The sequence below is a fragment of the Heptranchias perlo genome, chromosome 28 (genome assembly GCF_035084215.1).
Source record: "Heptranchias perlo isolate sHepPer1 chromosome 28, sHepPer1.hap1, whole genome shotgun sequence".
NCBI lineage: Eukaryota > Metazoa > Chordata > Chondrichthyes > Hexanchiformes > Hexanchidae > Heptranchias > Heptranchias perlo.
In genome coordinates, this window is record NC_090352.1 from 27,505,362 (window position 1) to 27,520,173 (window position 14,812).

At 38.4% G+C, this 14,812-nt stretch overlaps 1 protein-coding gene across 3 annotated transcripts in view; it reads left to right on the forward strand.

Moving 5' to 3' along the window:
* git1 (G protein-coupled receptor kinase interacting ArfGAP 1) overlaps positions 1–14,812 on the forward strand; it is a 157,082-nt gene that overhangs the window by 36,227 nt on the left and 106,043 nt on the right. For all 3 annotated transcript variants that reach the window (XM_068008268.1, XM_068008266.1, XM_068008267.1), the window contains exon 2: positions 13,984–14,117. In XM_068008268.1, the coding sequence (XP_067864369.1) occupies positions 13,984–14,117 (134 nt within the window). The remainder of the gene's footprint in view (positions 1–13,983; positions 14,118–14,812) is intronic.

The window sequence follows — 14,812 nt, forward strand, 5'->3', positions numbered from 1 at the left end:
CGAGGGGTCATAAATCTAGATGCTGCTAAATGAAGGGAGAAGTTAGAGATCTTTTCAGATGTTTATTAAGATATGCAATACTTTATCATGGGTATCTTTTGAGTGAGCTAACCTCACTAAAAGGATTTGGGTAAATAGTTGAAAAGGAAGAATATAAAAGGGTGCAAGGAAACTCTAGTGGATAGCTCCAGTTAAAGAGCTAGCAATGGCACAGGTGCACCAATGGCCTCTTTCTGTTACTGCTTTGATTCTATGTAAGTTACTTGAACTAACCACCAGTTTGTGTTTGTAATGCCATAAATCGTTTTTGTGCAATAAATTCCACCTCCATCCATTTCACACACAACCTTTTTTGGTGAGTAATTTTAATTAGTAAACAAAGTTCAATTGCAGCTTTTATACAACTCTTTCATAACATAGACACTCTCATCCAAATCATATGTTGGTGAGGTTAATGAGGTGCTGCTCCTTCCTTATGAAACTAAGCATGGCATAATCAAAGCTGTTTGAAGCCATAATGTTGGTAATAAAATAGGCTGTGCAATTTAAGATGTCAGTGAGCTTTCTGCCTACGTTTTACAACAGGAAGGCTTTTGAGATTATAGGAAGTAAAGCTGACCTGCGCCAACTGAGACTACAACAACTATTTTCTCTGAATCTATACACCTAGAGGCTATATCTACCTCCCCTAATATGTATTGTTGGAAAGCTCAAAATTCTACCGTTATTTAAATTTGTGAAAATTTTAAAGAAACAATGAAAAGAAACTCTAAGCAGAGTGGATTCAACATTGATGCAATTTAAAAAAAAATTGTTCTTGGGATTTGCGGGAGAATGCTTTTGTGCTCCAAATAGCACATGTCACATGTTGGTAATGCTGTTAAGCAGTAATCCTCATCTTTTTAATATAAAGACCACTTGACAATATTGCCAGTTCAAATTAAATGCCCTGCCTGAATTACTCATGGTGAACTATATAATATGCCACTCATTGTACCAACTGCTGCAGTGCGGGGCGTGTATCTTTAACAATGGTGCAACTGGACAGCAGTTAATATTTCCTATTTGGATTAGTATTGAATGGGAGCCAGGATTGAGCTCTGTGCGCAGATATTCGTAGAACTTCACTCACTGGCTTCAGACAGCCAGTAAATTTTCTAATGCTTGAAGGAAACTGATTGACCTTTTCAGTTCTTCACAATCATTGAAAATGGGAAGTCATTGTAGCAGGCATCTGATAAGTCTTTATTTTGTTGAAAGGCCCAATGTGTGGCCCTAGGAGTGTGGGGCCAGGTTTCTCAGTGTCCCAAATGTAGCTATGAAGGGTTGTGGCTGATAGAAGACCCTTACTATGATTTAATTTCCTGACCAGTATTGGATCCCCTGTGTTAAAATGTCCAGAGAAGTGGTCTAGAAAAATTAAAGACAAATTGGGCAGTATGTCAATTTGACAAAAATTAGAGTTGTTTTAATAGAAACTATTTGTAGATTTTTTTTAATAGAAATAAGTTAGATTTTAAACTTTTTTAACCACATTGAACTCCAAGATCAGCATTCCACAATGACCGTCTTAGCATTTGGCTTTGCTGTAGATCAAGCAGCCTGTGAAATTTCACACTTGTATATTTTGGACTGGGGATCTTGTGAATTATGGAGGTGGAGAGTCCACATAGAGGTGGGAATACTGGAGGTGAAGACAGATGTTGAGGAAAGAATAGTGTATCAACATACCATTTGTCCAACATAACTTTGAGAAGAGCCTCGTTTACTTTACAATGCAACTGCTGCCAATGACGACCACAACTTCAGTGGCAGAACTGTAAAGTAAAATAAGGCAGTGCGATGCACCTGGAGAGGTGGTTTTGGCTGGGCCTCCAGAAAATCATAGTATCAAATATAAATGCCATAGGAGGGAGTGGCTACCTTTTCTGGCTGGTCTGTGCATTCTGTCCAGTCATCCAGGCCACATGAGCTTTCTAGCTCACAGGTCTGTTCGGACCTTCCCAAACCTTTAGGGAAGATTTAGCGGCCTGAAAACTGCCAGCTCTGTGGAATCTACCTAAACCACCAGCAATATAAATGTAGCACAAAACTGCTTCTGTAATGTCGAGGATGCATAGCATTCTTAAAAGTGAAGAGTGTCTACTGAATTTGTCTGTTGCAGGTTCTAAGGTTGTATCCTGGACTTGGGTATAGTTTAGTATGTAATGACAATGAACGCACTATTTTTAACCCCATTTGGAGGATTTTTGGTACAGCAAGGTCTGCTCCTGGGGATCCTTCTGATAAAAAGGACCTTGTACCAGGTTACTGGCCAACTCATCCCCCAGTAATTGACGTATAGGTCATGGTCACAGAATACAATGTGCTCTTGCTAGGTTATGGTGAGCAATCTGATGCAAATTGCTAAACTATTTGCATTTGCAGTATGCAGTATATAAATTCGGTATAGTGCAATTTCTGCCAAGGACATCCCGTTCCGCAATTTTGCAGTTTTGCTGTTTCGCTGTAGAACTCTACAACCCAAAGGGCAGCAATGCTTTAGAACTCCTCATTAAATGGGCAGCACCCTCCCTCCACCCTGCCAAAAAAGAAGACTTAAGCTGAGAGCTGGGATCCTTTTATGATTGTAAAGCTTCCTGTACAACTTTTTTTTTAAAAGGTTTCTGCATGAGCAACTACCTAGAAGGGGATAAGCAGAAGCTGAATTGTGCTTCTCTACCTTGCCCAATTGGCAGAGGCACAAACATATTTATTTCCAGTGAGCGCTGGTCACTGAGAGTTATTTAAAAAGAAAAATTATGAAATTGACCTCCACTCTGAAATATGACATTTAAAAGGGAACTTAATAACTGATTCAGCCTATTTGTACAGTGGAAAATGTTCTTTTTGCACAGATTTATGAGCAATTCAGCTTCGGTGCTTTTGGCGACTGATTACAAAACGTTGTAATGTGATGACTGATGGGAGTTAAGATTCTCTGGATGCTCTGTACAGTGTACGTGAGTCATAACAAAGTATTTCCCCTGCGTACTATTTTACAAGATCACAAGATAATTACAGATGAGGCAGGCATTTTGGCCCATATTAATTCATGTATCCAGAGAAACCCTAAATTCCCCCAATTTCAGCATCCATTTGTTTCTCAAAGTTGCAGGATTTTCGTCACCACTACTCTTCAACATATGAAATGGATTTCTGGGATCACTCTTTGTGTGAAGAAGAATTTCACGATATCGGTGCTAATTTTGCCTTTATTAGTTTGAACACGCTTCCCTTATCCTACACTCAATTTAATTTAAAGAAACAATCAAGATTTACCTTCTCCATTCTCTTAACTATCTTCCATACCTCTAAGATCACCTCTCGGGTCGAGTCTATCGCAACGCATAGGTCTCATTCAGCTTCGTCCCTGGCTTTTGTAACATCATTCATGGAATGTCATTCATTTTTCCTTCCTATATGCAGCACTTTACACTTGTTTATACTAAATTTCACCTGCCATTGTTCAGCGCAGTTACATATTATTCAACTTGTTCTGTCATTTCATGAGCTGCTTCCTTCTATTTTCACTGGCCCTCCTAACTTGCTGTAGAATGCAAATTTGACCACTTTGCAATCAGTTTCTGAATCAAAGACATATTTATACTTTATTTGAGGGTATGTTCTAGCTTTCAAAATATGTGCATAAATTCTTTTTTTTCTATTTATGGTACTGTTGAATGACGGAACAGATGTATTTCTGAATTTTTGACACTGATGATCTGAGGTGCATTTGGAGACCAGATTTGTATTCAATGCACTAATTGTTTTCACATGTTGCACAGCGTGTTATGTGTTCAATCTTGTCCTTTTCACTGACCAGATGAATGTCTTTAGAACAGCAGGAACAGGGCCGAGAGGGCTCCCTGATAGCACAGTGGATAAATGAACTGTATTTTGTGCTACTAAGCCATATAGATGAGTGTCAGGTTAGATCCCTGGGTTATGTTCAGTTATCTTATCTCAGCTGGTGGTGGCACTACAATGGTTTTGATATTCCTGTGCCAGAAAGGAGGAAAAACAAGGCATATTTTCTGCTCCAGATTGCTATTCAGTGACTTCCTGATGGCAAGTGTGTGGGACAGGACTGGGCTCAGCTACGGTTGACTAAACTGCTAATCTGTCTAGACTTGTCCATGAAGAATGCTCACTTAGGCAAGGGATGCTAGTGCCTTGGAGCCATACCCTAGCATTAGTTGCTGCCTTCAGGAGAGGGGAACAATTGGTTGGGAGGGGAGGAAAGTGCTCAAAGCCATAGATTATAATGTTTCTCTGAGTGAACTGCGTTTTGTTGTAATTGTAGATTTTTCATTTTGTTAGCAATTCTTATTGAATTGTAACTTTGATATAGTAGAACTTCCACCTGCAGGATTATTTATTATTTCTCAAGAGTATTATGAAATAGATTAACTGTCAGAAAAGTTCTAGTTCATTTTTCTACTATACTGATTTAGAATAAATGCCAAACTTGCTACCTAAATTTGCTTTAATTATGCCAAAGGCAGCACTTTGGGCAATAGTGATCACATTTAGTTGTGCATTGCTAATTTTCAAAAAGGAGTACAAGTTCGACCTTCATGTAAGTTTTTTTTTATGATTGCTACACTGGAAGTATGACTGCAATTTAATTTTGCTAGATGGTGTAAAGGATATGGTGGAACTAATATACTGGATTTCACAAAAAAGATTATACTAAATCCACAACTGTGTGTGTGTGTGTGTGTGTGTGTGTCATCATGTGTCTTGTTTGACTTTCATTTTCTTCATAATGGTAATCTGGTTTGCGATTTCAACTTAATTTTGCCCACAGGCGTGTGGCAACATGCACTGTAGCATTTGAAATCATTGCTGTTTCTTTTCCCCTCCTGATTGCAGGAATGATGTAACTCTTGCTTTGACCACAGTTTGTTACTGAATAGAGCAATTTGCACGGCACCTACATAAGAGAATGGAGTCCGTACTTGGCAAAGTTCTCAACCCTATTAGAGAAAAGACGATGATGTGAATTGGCTGCATGGTGGATCTGGATGATTGGGGCTGACGTTTGAAAGTCAAACTAACTCTCCGAGAATGGATTTGTAATTACATTCAAAAGGCATAAAACCAGTGAAATTACTAAACTTACAAAGACTATGTGTAGGTTGAAATGATCTTAGTTTAAAGGGTATTAAACTTCTCATCTGTTTTAAAATATCCTCAGCATCTGATGTTCAATGACATCTGTTTATGCAGCATTTTTAAATGAAATAGAATCCATTAAACTAGATGATCTACAGAACTTAGTTTCAAGGTTCCTGATGGTGTAACTAAAATTTGTTTTACCTGTCTGGAATTCAAAAGCATACAGTACAACTTAATGACGAGTGCTGATTTTACATTAAAAACATAGTTAACAATTGGTTGGTATAAACAATGAATAAAGATTGACCTTACACCATGCCCTATAGCACATTATATCAATCTCCAAATTCAATCCTCCATAACTGATTGATTGATTTTTTTTTAAGCTTTCTCAAAATGCTTAAGAATATACGAGAAATCTCTGGTTAGAGATTATCATTGAACATACAGAAGTAGTCCTGCGATTCCGATGTTCAAAATCTGCTGTCAGAATGAATAAAAATGTATTATGGCATCTTTTAGCAATCGTTCCCTCTAAAGCAATTGGATTTTACATAAGGGAGGAGCAATGGTATCTATACAAATACTTTTCACATAGTTTAAATACGAAGTATGGGCTGACCTGTAACTCTTGCACAACAAAATCACTAGTGAATTCTATTCAATGCCATAAATAAGATATAATTCATATGCTGTGTGTCCTTTCATATAGTGGTCTGTTTTGGGGGAATAAAAATGAATGTTATTTCATTCAAATAGGTTGTAACTCTTTTTTTTTTCCTGAGTCACAACAGCTTGCATTTATACAGTGCCTTCAACATTTAAAAAAAAACCTCCCTATGTGCTTTATAGGCATGGGAAAATGGATGCTAAACTCAGTCAAGGGAGTGGATTTTTAGAAGTGTTGAAAGGCGAAGGGAGGCAAGGAGTTTTAGGAGGGTTTGGAGATTCATTGCAACTAGCTTTACTCCTGAATGAGAGCGATATGTAGAAACTAACATTTTACAAACACATGGGTCTGTTTTGTGAGGTGGGTGACTTCACCTTGGAGGTCAGATTCGTGGACATGGTCGTGGCTATGTCACGGAGGTCAGTTTCTCTGAGCAGAAATGGGGCTGAATGGACCTTACCGCGATCAATTTCTCTTTCCAAGATAATGACTTGAAATTATGTAGACTCTAAATATTTGCAACATGTTTCTGACTGAAGGATATCAGTATGCTTTTTGCTTATCTCTCTCAGGATGTTGCTGGAATTAAATTGAACTTTTACAGCTTGCCTCAATTTGTTGGGATAGTAGCCAGCTAGGCCTGAACTTCGTCAGTTTAATTTCTAAAAATGTATCTGACAAAGGCCAACATAAAAGACCAGTCTTTTAAAGCACTAAATATAAGGTAAAGTTCAGTGGATTGGAATTGTTCGACTTAAGGAAATCAAAAAAACCCAACTGAGTGATTCCCTTAAAGGGATTGTACTGTACTCTGATTATACCACACATTAGATAATATGCTAAGTTAGCAAATATTTACATGTGTACTTTGCAATTAAAATGGTTTCAGGGGCATCAGTATGCACTGTCTTTTCCCCCCCTTGGTGTTATCTGTTCACCATTATGACACGAGAAGAATTTCAGGCACATGAGATCATCCTGGGTAGAATAATACAGAAGTACTGTGGTATTTTTTTCATGGAGCACATCTATTTTATACAAAAAAAACCCATTTGCCACTATTACAGTAGGGCTGAAACTTCAAGTAAAAACCTGGGCCATTGCACTTTTTAAAAAACAATTCTCGGGATGTGGGCATCGCTGGCAAGACCAGTATTTATTGCCCATCCCGAGAGGTGGTGGTGGTTGGCCTTCTTGAACCGCTGCAGTCCGTGTGGTGAAGGTTGTCCCACAATGCTGTTAGGTAGGGAGTTCCACTTGAAACAGTACATCGTCGCATGGGTGACTGTTTTTAGTTTGCTCAAAAAATGCATCTGCAGTCTACTCCCAATAGTTCTGGTTTTTGCACTAAAAATTTGAATTATCCACTATTAAAATTAAGTAATGTAAACACAGTAAGATGGGAATTTAATGCAAAAAAATTGAATTGGAAGTGATTTGAATTAAGTGACTTTGAATTAAGAGGAATAGACTTTTCTCAGTAATAGTTAACAAACACTGGAGATGAAAACATTGAAGAATCACGGTTAGTGAGTCTGCCTCTAAAATGCTCAATCTCTCCATTTAAAGATTATTTTGGATAATGAATATATCAATGAGAAGAGCATAATCATAATGAAAGGCTATCAATCAAATTAATTCTCTTCATTGCAGTGCAATACTAGTAATGTGGCAGAACTCTTCACATCTGGAACCTGGGTTCAAATTTCATTCAGACAGATGGAATGAAAGTTTCTTTAGCAGCTGTTAAAGGTTCTATGTGAAATGTATTTCCTTCTGGTTTTGAATCTGCATGCAAAATTTCCTGTGTAGAGCCTTAATTGAGAGTATGGGAAAACAAATGTCTCTCTGGTCCAATAGGGGATGCTTGTCTGAGGTTGAGGCTTAGGCACCTTGTTGGGGCAAGATAGACGTAACATTACCTGATCTTTAGCCCATACTTTTACCTGATCTTGATGCAGAAAGTAGTAGAAGCTGTTACATTCCCTAGCATTTTGAGGAATATAAAATTAAGCAAAAAAACCTAAAAGGAAAAAGAAACTTAATTGGGAAAAGTATGTTTAAACTAAAACAATTATGGTACCTTCTATCTTTAAGTACAGTACCTAAATGTATTCTAACTTGTTTTATTTTAATCTGTGAACTTTTTAAAATTGCTTGTTAGCTATACATTGCTGGAATGTCCGTTGTCAGAAAAAAAGCACTAATCCATTTAAAGTTGTGATCAGAAGAATTGTTCCTCAGGTATCCACGTGTGTCACAAGTGGTGTCATTAAGTTGGACTGCTTCACTAGCAAGTGTCTGCTTTGTTCAATCAGTAGCACTCTTGTCTCTGACCCAAAAAATTGTGGGGTCAAGCCCCACTGTAGGCATGAGCACGTAGGTGCTGCATTTTCAGAGATGCTGTCTTTCAGATGAGGTACTAAACCTACACGCTGAGGTGAATGTAAAAGATCCCATGACATTCAAAAGAGTACAGAGTATGCCCTGGCGAACACACTTCCCTCAACCAACACCACCAAAAAGTCATTTGTTTGTTGTTTGTGGGATCTCTGTGTGCAAATTGGCTGCAGCCTTTGCTTATATAAGTAACTACGCTTCAAAAATAATCCATTGTGATGAGCTTTGGGATGTCCTGACAATTTGAAAGCTGTTATAAATGCAAGTCCTTCCTCTTTTCTCAATATAATTATGAATTACCTGGCCAATCTTTGTACTTGAACAGATAATTGCTCACTCACTTGCCTGACGATCTGTTTCTGCGCTGAGCAGCAATAGTAAGATTTATTTATTTCAAGCATAAGAATGTGTGTGCCCTTTGTTAAAGGGAACAGAGCTGAATTCTCCTCTTCATTTAGTCATCTTGTGCATCCTTGAGCTGAAAGGTTGGGTAGTTTACCTCCACAACCCCAGCAAGTACTCCGAAAGCCACTCTGTCATTTCGGGAGGTGTATGAGAGTAACAGTAATCTCTTTTTTGTGTAATACTTGGCACCTCGTATCCATGACAGTAGAGCAGAGATCAATAACTGTTCAGAGGTAAGATGATCTGTTTTCCTGTCCCTGTTGCTCTGTTTTTGTATAGATTGAAAAAGCAAAATTTAAGTCTCTGCAGCAGAGGTCAATTTCAGCAATGCAGAGTTTGCATTCTTGCCAGTTCCCTCCCCCATCTCCCTTCAGCTTCAGGCTCTGTCAAGTGGAAGTGGAGTGGGATCGGTGATGTGAGTATACAAAATGGCGTATTCTTGAATTTGATCGGTACAAATGTTACTTTTTTGTTTGAGGGTGCAACTAGGGCCAATTTTGTTTTTAAATGAGCTTCAGCTTGTACCAATAGCTTAACCATATATAGCTATACCCAGCCAATATTTATGCTTCAACCCACATTACGTTTCTAAAAAAGATTATCTGGTAATATCTTATTGCTGTTTGTGGGATCTTGCCGTGCACACATTGGCTGCCATGTTTCACCACATTATAACAGTGACTACAATTCAAAAGTACTTCATTGGCTGTAAAGTGCATTTGGACATCATGTGGTCATAAAAGGTGCAATATAAATGAAAGTTCATTCTTTTAACAACTGGGAGAAATGACTAACAGCTTTAATTCTACAGCTAAATCTGAATTGAAGCTGAATTATTACTGCTCCAGTACAGTACTATTTACCAATACGTTGATTAAAATTAGATTTCTAAGAGTAATGTTTTTTTCTATTGGCCCAGGACCAATATAACAGAAAACTACTGGCCCTGATTCGGATATGATCATTTAAAGGTGATTTGCGTGTGGCTATCAGGAATATTGTCTTAGTATTTTTGTCCAAAGGTGTCTTAATCATTTGAATATGAAGTGGAAAGATGCTGGATATTGTGGCATTGCTGTCGTGACAGTATTGGCATATAAGCTAGGTTTTTTGTCTACGCCATAGTGGTGGATCTTGGCACTTGAAATGGAAAACTACTGTGTTAACATCTACATTACCATCATGTCATTGTCTACGTAACCTTGGTTGGTTTCTGGTTGTAATTTCTAAAAAGAAAAGATACGTTTGCAGAAGGAGCAAAAAAGAACCGTGTTTTTTGATTTTTTTAAAATTGCATTCATATAGCACTAAGTCTTTCAACCACCTCAAAGCACTTCATGTACAGTGAATTACCCTGAAGCACAGGCACAAATGGTAGCCATTATATGCACGGCAAGATCCCAAAAACAACAATGACAAATGACCAGTTAATTAATTTTTTTGTAGTGTTGGTTGAGGGATAATTGTTGGCTAGGATGTGCTGAGAACTCCTTGCACTTCTGAACACTGCAGGAGATATTGGTTCACTCGAACCACCAGAAGAGGTAGGCGGGGCTTTGGGTTAAAGGATGGATGAGACAGCCCTAATCTGACAGCCAAAATTTTAATCCCTTTTTATGCAAAATAGTTGTTCAAAATTTAACTTTTTGTTGTGGGAAACGGCTAGTTTCATTTCAGTTCTACTTTAATGCGCACTAGTCCCAAATATTTTACTTTGCTACACAAACTTGCTACATTGACATAGGAAGACAGTCTTTGAAGTTGCTGGATTCTAAGAGCTGCGTCTGCTGTAAATTTTCAGATTATAAGATCTAGTCGTTGCTGCCCCAGGCCCTAGGATAAATTTGCTAAAGAGGTAGCTTATACTGATGCTCTCAGTACGAACTGCTACAGTAAGAGACTATTATTTGGGTTGGAGAATTGCATAAATGCTATAAATCACTGGGTTGTTCAGCTAGTAATCGGAGGATTTTTTGTTCAGGGTGTGTACAATAGCTGTAGAAGTTGGAGCAACAGTCTGAGAAATGTTTAGCGATGTGACCTGGACTGAATCACTGAATTTCTGTAATGTGTGCAGCCCCCATGTGGCAAAGATTTAAATTGCAGTTCACTGCCGGAATATAGTAGCATATCTAAGATTTGTGGCTCCCACTGAAATTCTGAAGTCATGAATACAATATACATGTATATGAAGATTTTAAATTTAAATCAAGTTCTGTATAGGTTTCTCTCAGGTCTGCCTCCTGAGAGGGGCCTAAATTCAATGCAGGCAAGAAGTGCCATTTCATCTTCGTCTGTGGTAAAGCATGTTTCTGAATGCATGATAGACTAAAAATTCTTGCAAAATTGCTCTTGCAATCAAATGATAAACCTGAAATAATGAAACTAATATATAAGGAAAGTAGATACAGGAATCTAATTGGTGGCTTTATTAGGGCTGAATTATCAGAATTGAGTGTTTTTCCCCAGGTTTAGCGAGGCCCATTTTATTCCAAGCAGGTTTGGTTCTGCAATAGATTAACTGAGTTCTGCATTATTTGTTTTACCACAATTACCACATCAATTGTCCTGTGATCTGTGACCATGCTAATTTTATCTTGATATTTAAGGCTTTTAAAAGTGTTTCATGCATATACTGCATTTATCTAGAAAGTTTTTATTAAATATTATGGATTTCTGAATGGGTTTCACATTTGCATTTAACGTATAAGATGTGACAAGCATACAAGAATAATAACAACTTGCAACTATGTAGTGCCATCAACATAGAAAAATGTTCCAAGGCCGTTCACGGGCATAAGGAAAAAATGGATGCAGAGTCAAAAAAGAGATATTAGAAGGGGTGACCAAACGCTTGGTTTAAAACTCAAAATAAAACTTTAGATTCTCAATGGCTGAGTGAATAAATGTACCTGATGTGTCATACATACATAGAGCATCCCTGGTCTGTACTGAGTTTGCTGATCTCAGCTAGGGTGGTGTTGGAGAGGGGGAAAGGAAGAGTCATTGCCCCCAGTGCCTTTGGGCTAAAGAAGGCAAAAATCAGTCATATTTCCTACTCTACTGCTATTCAGTGACCACTGCTGGAAAGAGTGTATATATGAGTATCGGGTGAAGATAGATTTTTGTTGACCTCAATTATGATATTTTCTAAAATTTGAATACTTCCTAGTTAAGTAAAAGTCACTGACCTGAAAGTCACCAGTGGACTGTTGGTGCATGTGACTCCACCCTTCATGAGTCACCATCTTCAGGAGAGGGGGAAACTTGAGGAGAGGACTTTTAAAAAAGTTGGGGATATCCAAGAAGATAATTGAAAAGTGCTTCACTGTAGCATGGAATTGATTCCTATGGAATGGTCACAGGATAAGCTTGGGTAGACTCTATGCTAGGATATAGGACCAAGACAATGAGCCAGTGATTGTGGTATACACCAACAATTCAGCACCTAACTAATTATATGCTAGATTCATAGAAACGGCATTATTGGAGCAATGGGTGTGCTGAATGTACAATCCAGCAGGTTTCATACTGTGGTAGAACAGTTAACCTATTATCAGTCATTTCATTGTTATGCACCATACATGTTAGTGCAATAATCTGGATGCATATTAATCTCACTTTTTGGGGAAGTGTGGACTTTTTTTTCCCTCTGGTGATGTTGCATAATGCACGCACTGCCACTGAATGGCTAGGTTACTCGCTCCCAGGGCTTTTAAAATTGAGAAACATGCATGAAGTGCTAAGCCCATTGTGCAGGATAACATTGGGTTTAAAAGCATAGGAGTGAAATCAACTGGCAGTTTGCTGAAGCCAAACTCTTGAACTGGCCACTAGGATGTGTAGTGAAAGTGACCCAATGACCTAGCCTCTAATTTTCCTTTTTTCCTTCTTCTTCCCCCATTCCAAGGTTGATCCTTCATCTCTGCTTGGTGCTTCCCTGCATTATATGGCTGATTTGAAAACTTCAGTGCACTGTGCAGCTTTGTTTTTTAATACTTTAATTTGCAGTGATGAGAGCCCCTTTATGGACCTTATTGAAATTCAGGCAAAGTTATAGTAATGGGTCCCACGGTTGCACTGCAATCTTCTTTTCCTTCTGATTTACACTTGAAACCTAAAGCAATTTTATCAGTTTTTTCCCAGCACCATCTGTTCTAAAGATATGCTGGTTTTTGCAGCTGTGATAAATTTTAGGAATGCACATTTTGTACTTGTAGTGCTACCTTCTGGCCTCTGTCTTGATTTCTGGCTCTGTGATTAGCGGTTTGTCCAGCCATCAAATTGAACTGGGGTTCTTGTCTGTCGTTGGAATTCCAACAGATACTGAAAAAGTCACATTTTGTTCTTATTACATGGGATTTTTATTAATCTGGGTGTACATTCCACAATTCCATCCATTTTCTGTCAAAATGGAAAACCAGTGGTCTTGGTCGTAAGAAAAGGTCACTCGGTATAGGCAGTACGATCTCTCACCAAGTTCTATTTTCCAATCCCAAACCATATCCGTTAAATCTGCTGGTTTGGAAATTGGTCCAATTCCCTTTTGAATTAATCAGCCGAGTCATAATTTTCTGCACGAGGCGATGGTCTTTCCAGAGGCTGACAAAACCCAAGTTGCTTTACTGTAATATGTACAATACAATATTGACTTGTACCATGATGGCCTTTACTGCCCCCAAGACTAAGAATCTATTTATAAGGCTCATTTTCTTATGATGTCACAACTCCAGATGTAAAAAAAATTGCATGCTGTTCAGCCACAAAGGTAAAACTTTACCCCAGCGCTCTCAGCAGTTTTTCTGTATTTGTGGCTAATAGCCCATGTTGCTGCACCTAATGCTCCACTGTGGGGAGAAGGAGTGGTGGGCATATGTGAAAAACTCTGCCTCTTGAATAGCAAGAAATCCTGACTGTATCATTGTATTTATTTTTTTTTAAGTCTAGCAAATCTCCAGTGGCATTGCGAACGGTAAGTCAGATCCTGCTGTGTAACGACAAGCATTATGCCATGAAATGCACAATAGATTTTATAACCTTATGTAGTGTTGCTCATGGACAAAATTTAAACAATTCTATTTGTTTTGTCTCTTCCTATTCCTCTTCATTCTTTAGCCTCTCATATTTTTGATAATGTACTCTAGCTGCAAAGTGGAAGGGTGGGGCATGTTGGTCTTTTTCATGACTGCTATCTGTGTTGGCTGTAAGTTGCCCCGGCTGTAAACTTAATACAGTTTCACCAGCTCAGCAAGGATTAAACTTTTACATTTACCTTGTCATCAAAAACTGACATTCTTTAATTGAAGTAGTACATATCCACTAATTACATATTGTAATCTGCACAGATCCTGGTTGGGCATCGATTAACCGTGGAGTGCTAGTTTGCGATGAATGTTGCAGTGTTCATCGAAGTCTTGGTCGACACATTTCGATGGTGAAACATCTCCGGCACAGCTCATGGTCTCCAACTCTGTTACACGTGAGTAATGTGTGATCACATGAGTTGTCACAGCTACTCTCACTTCTGGGATTATCGAGTAAAGAGAGTTTTAAAGGATGTACTTTCTTGAGCTATCCAACTTTGAACTTCTGTCGGGATTAAAGCATCACGTGAGCTCGTAATTGAAAGCTGAAAAAGTTTAACTCTTGCCCTTCAAATGTCTGTGGAGTTAGAAAAAGAATTAAATCTGATGGTATATCACTTTGATATGCCAATGCCCTGTGTCTGAGTGGTGGGACACAAGTTAATGCTGATGATTTCCCTTTACCAATGAGCCTTTGATCCCAGTAATGAAGTTTGAACAGCACCCACCAAGCAATGGTCAGGTACTTTCCACATAGGAATTTATGAATTTGCTAAGAGCCAGCCTCAAAAGAATGGCAGAAGTGTAAAGCAGGTGGCCATGCTCCATTTTCTTGGCTGGGCAATGAAGCAAGACACAGAAGAGGTTTAATGAGAAGAATGAATTTCAAAGATTATCCCCTGAGTGTGCAAGTTCATAAAAACCGTTCCGGCTCTATCTTGTATTTTTTTTGTGGTTTATTTCTTCAATTAAAGATTATAGTATGTTACAACACAGAAGGAGGCCATTCGGCCCATTTTGCCTGTGCCAACTCTTTGATAGAGCTGTCTGATTAGTCTCACTCATCTGCTCTTTCCCTGTAGCCCTGTGA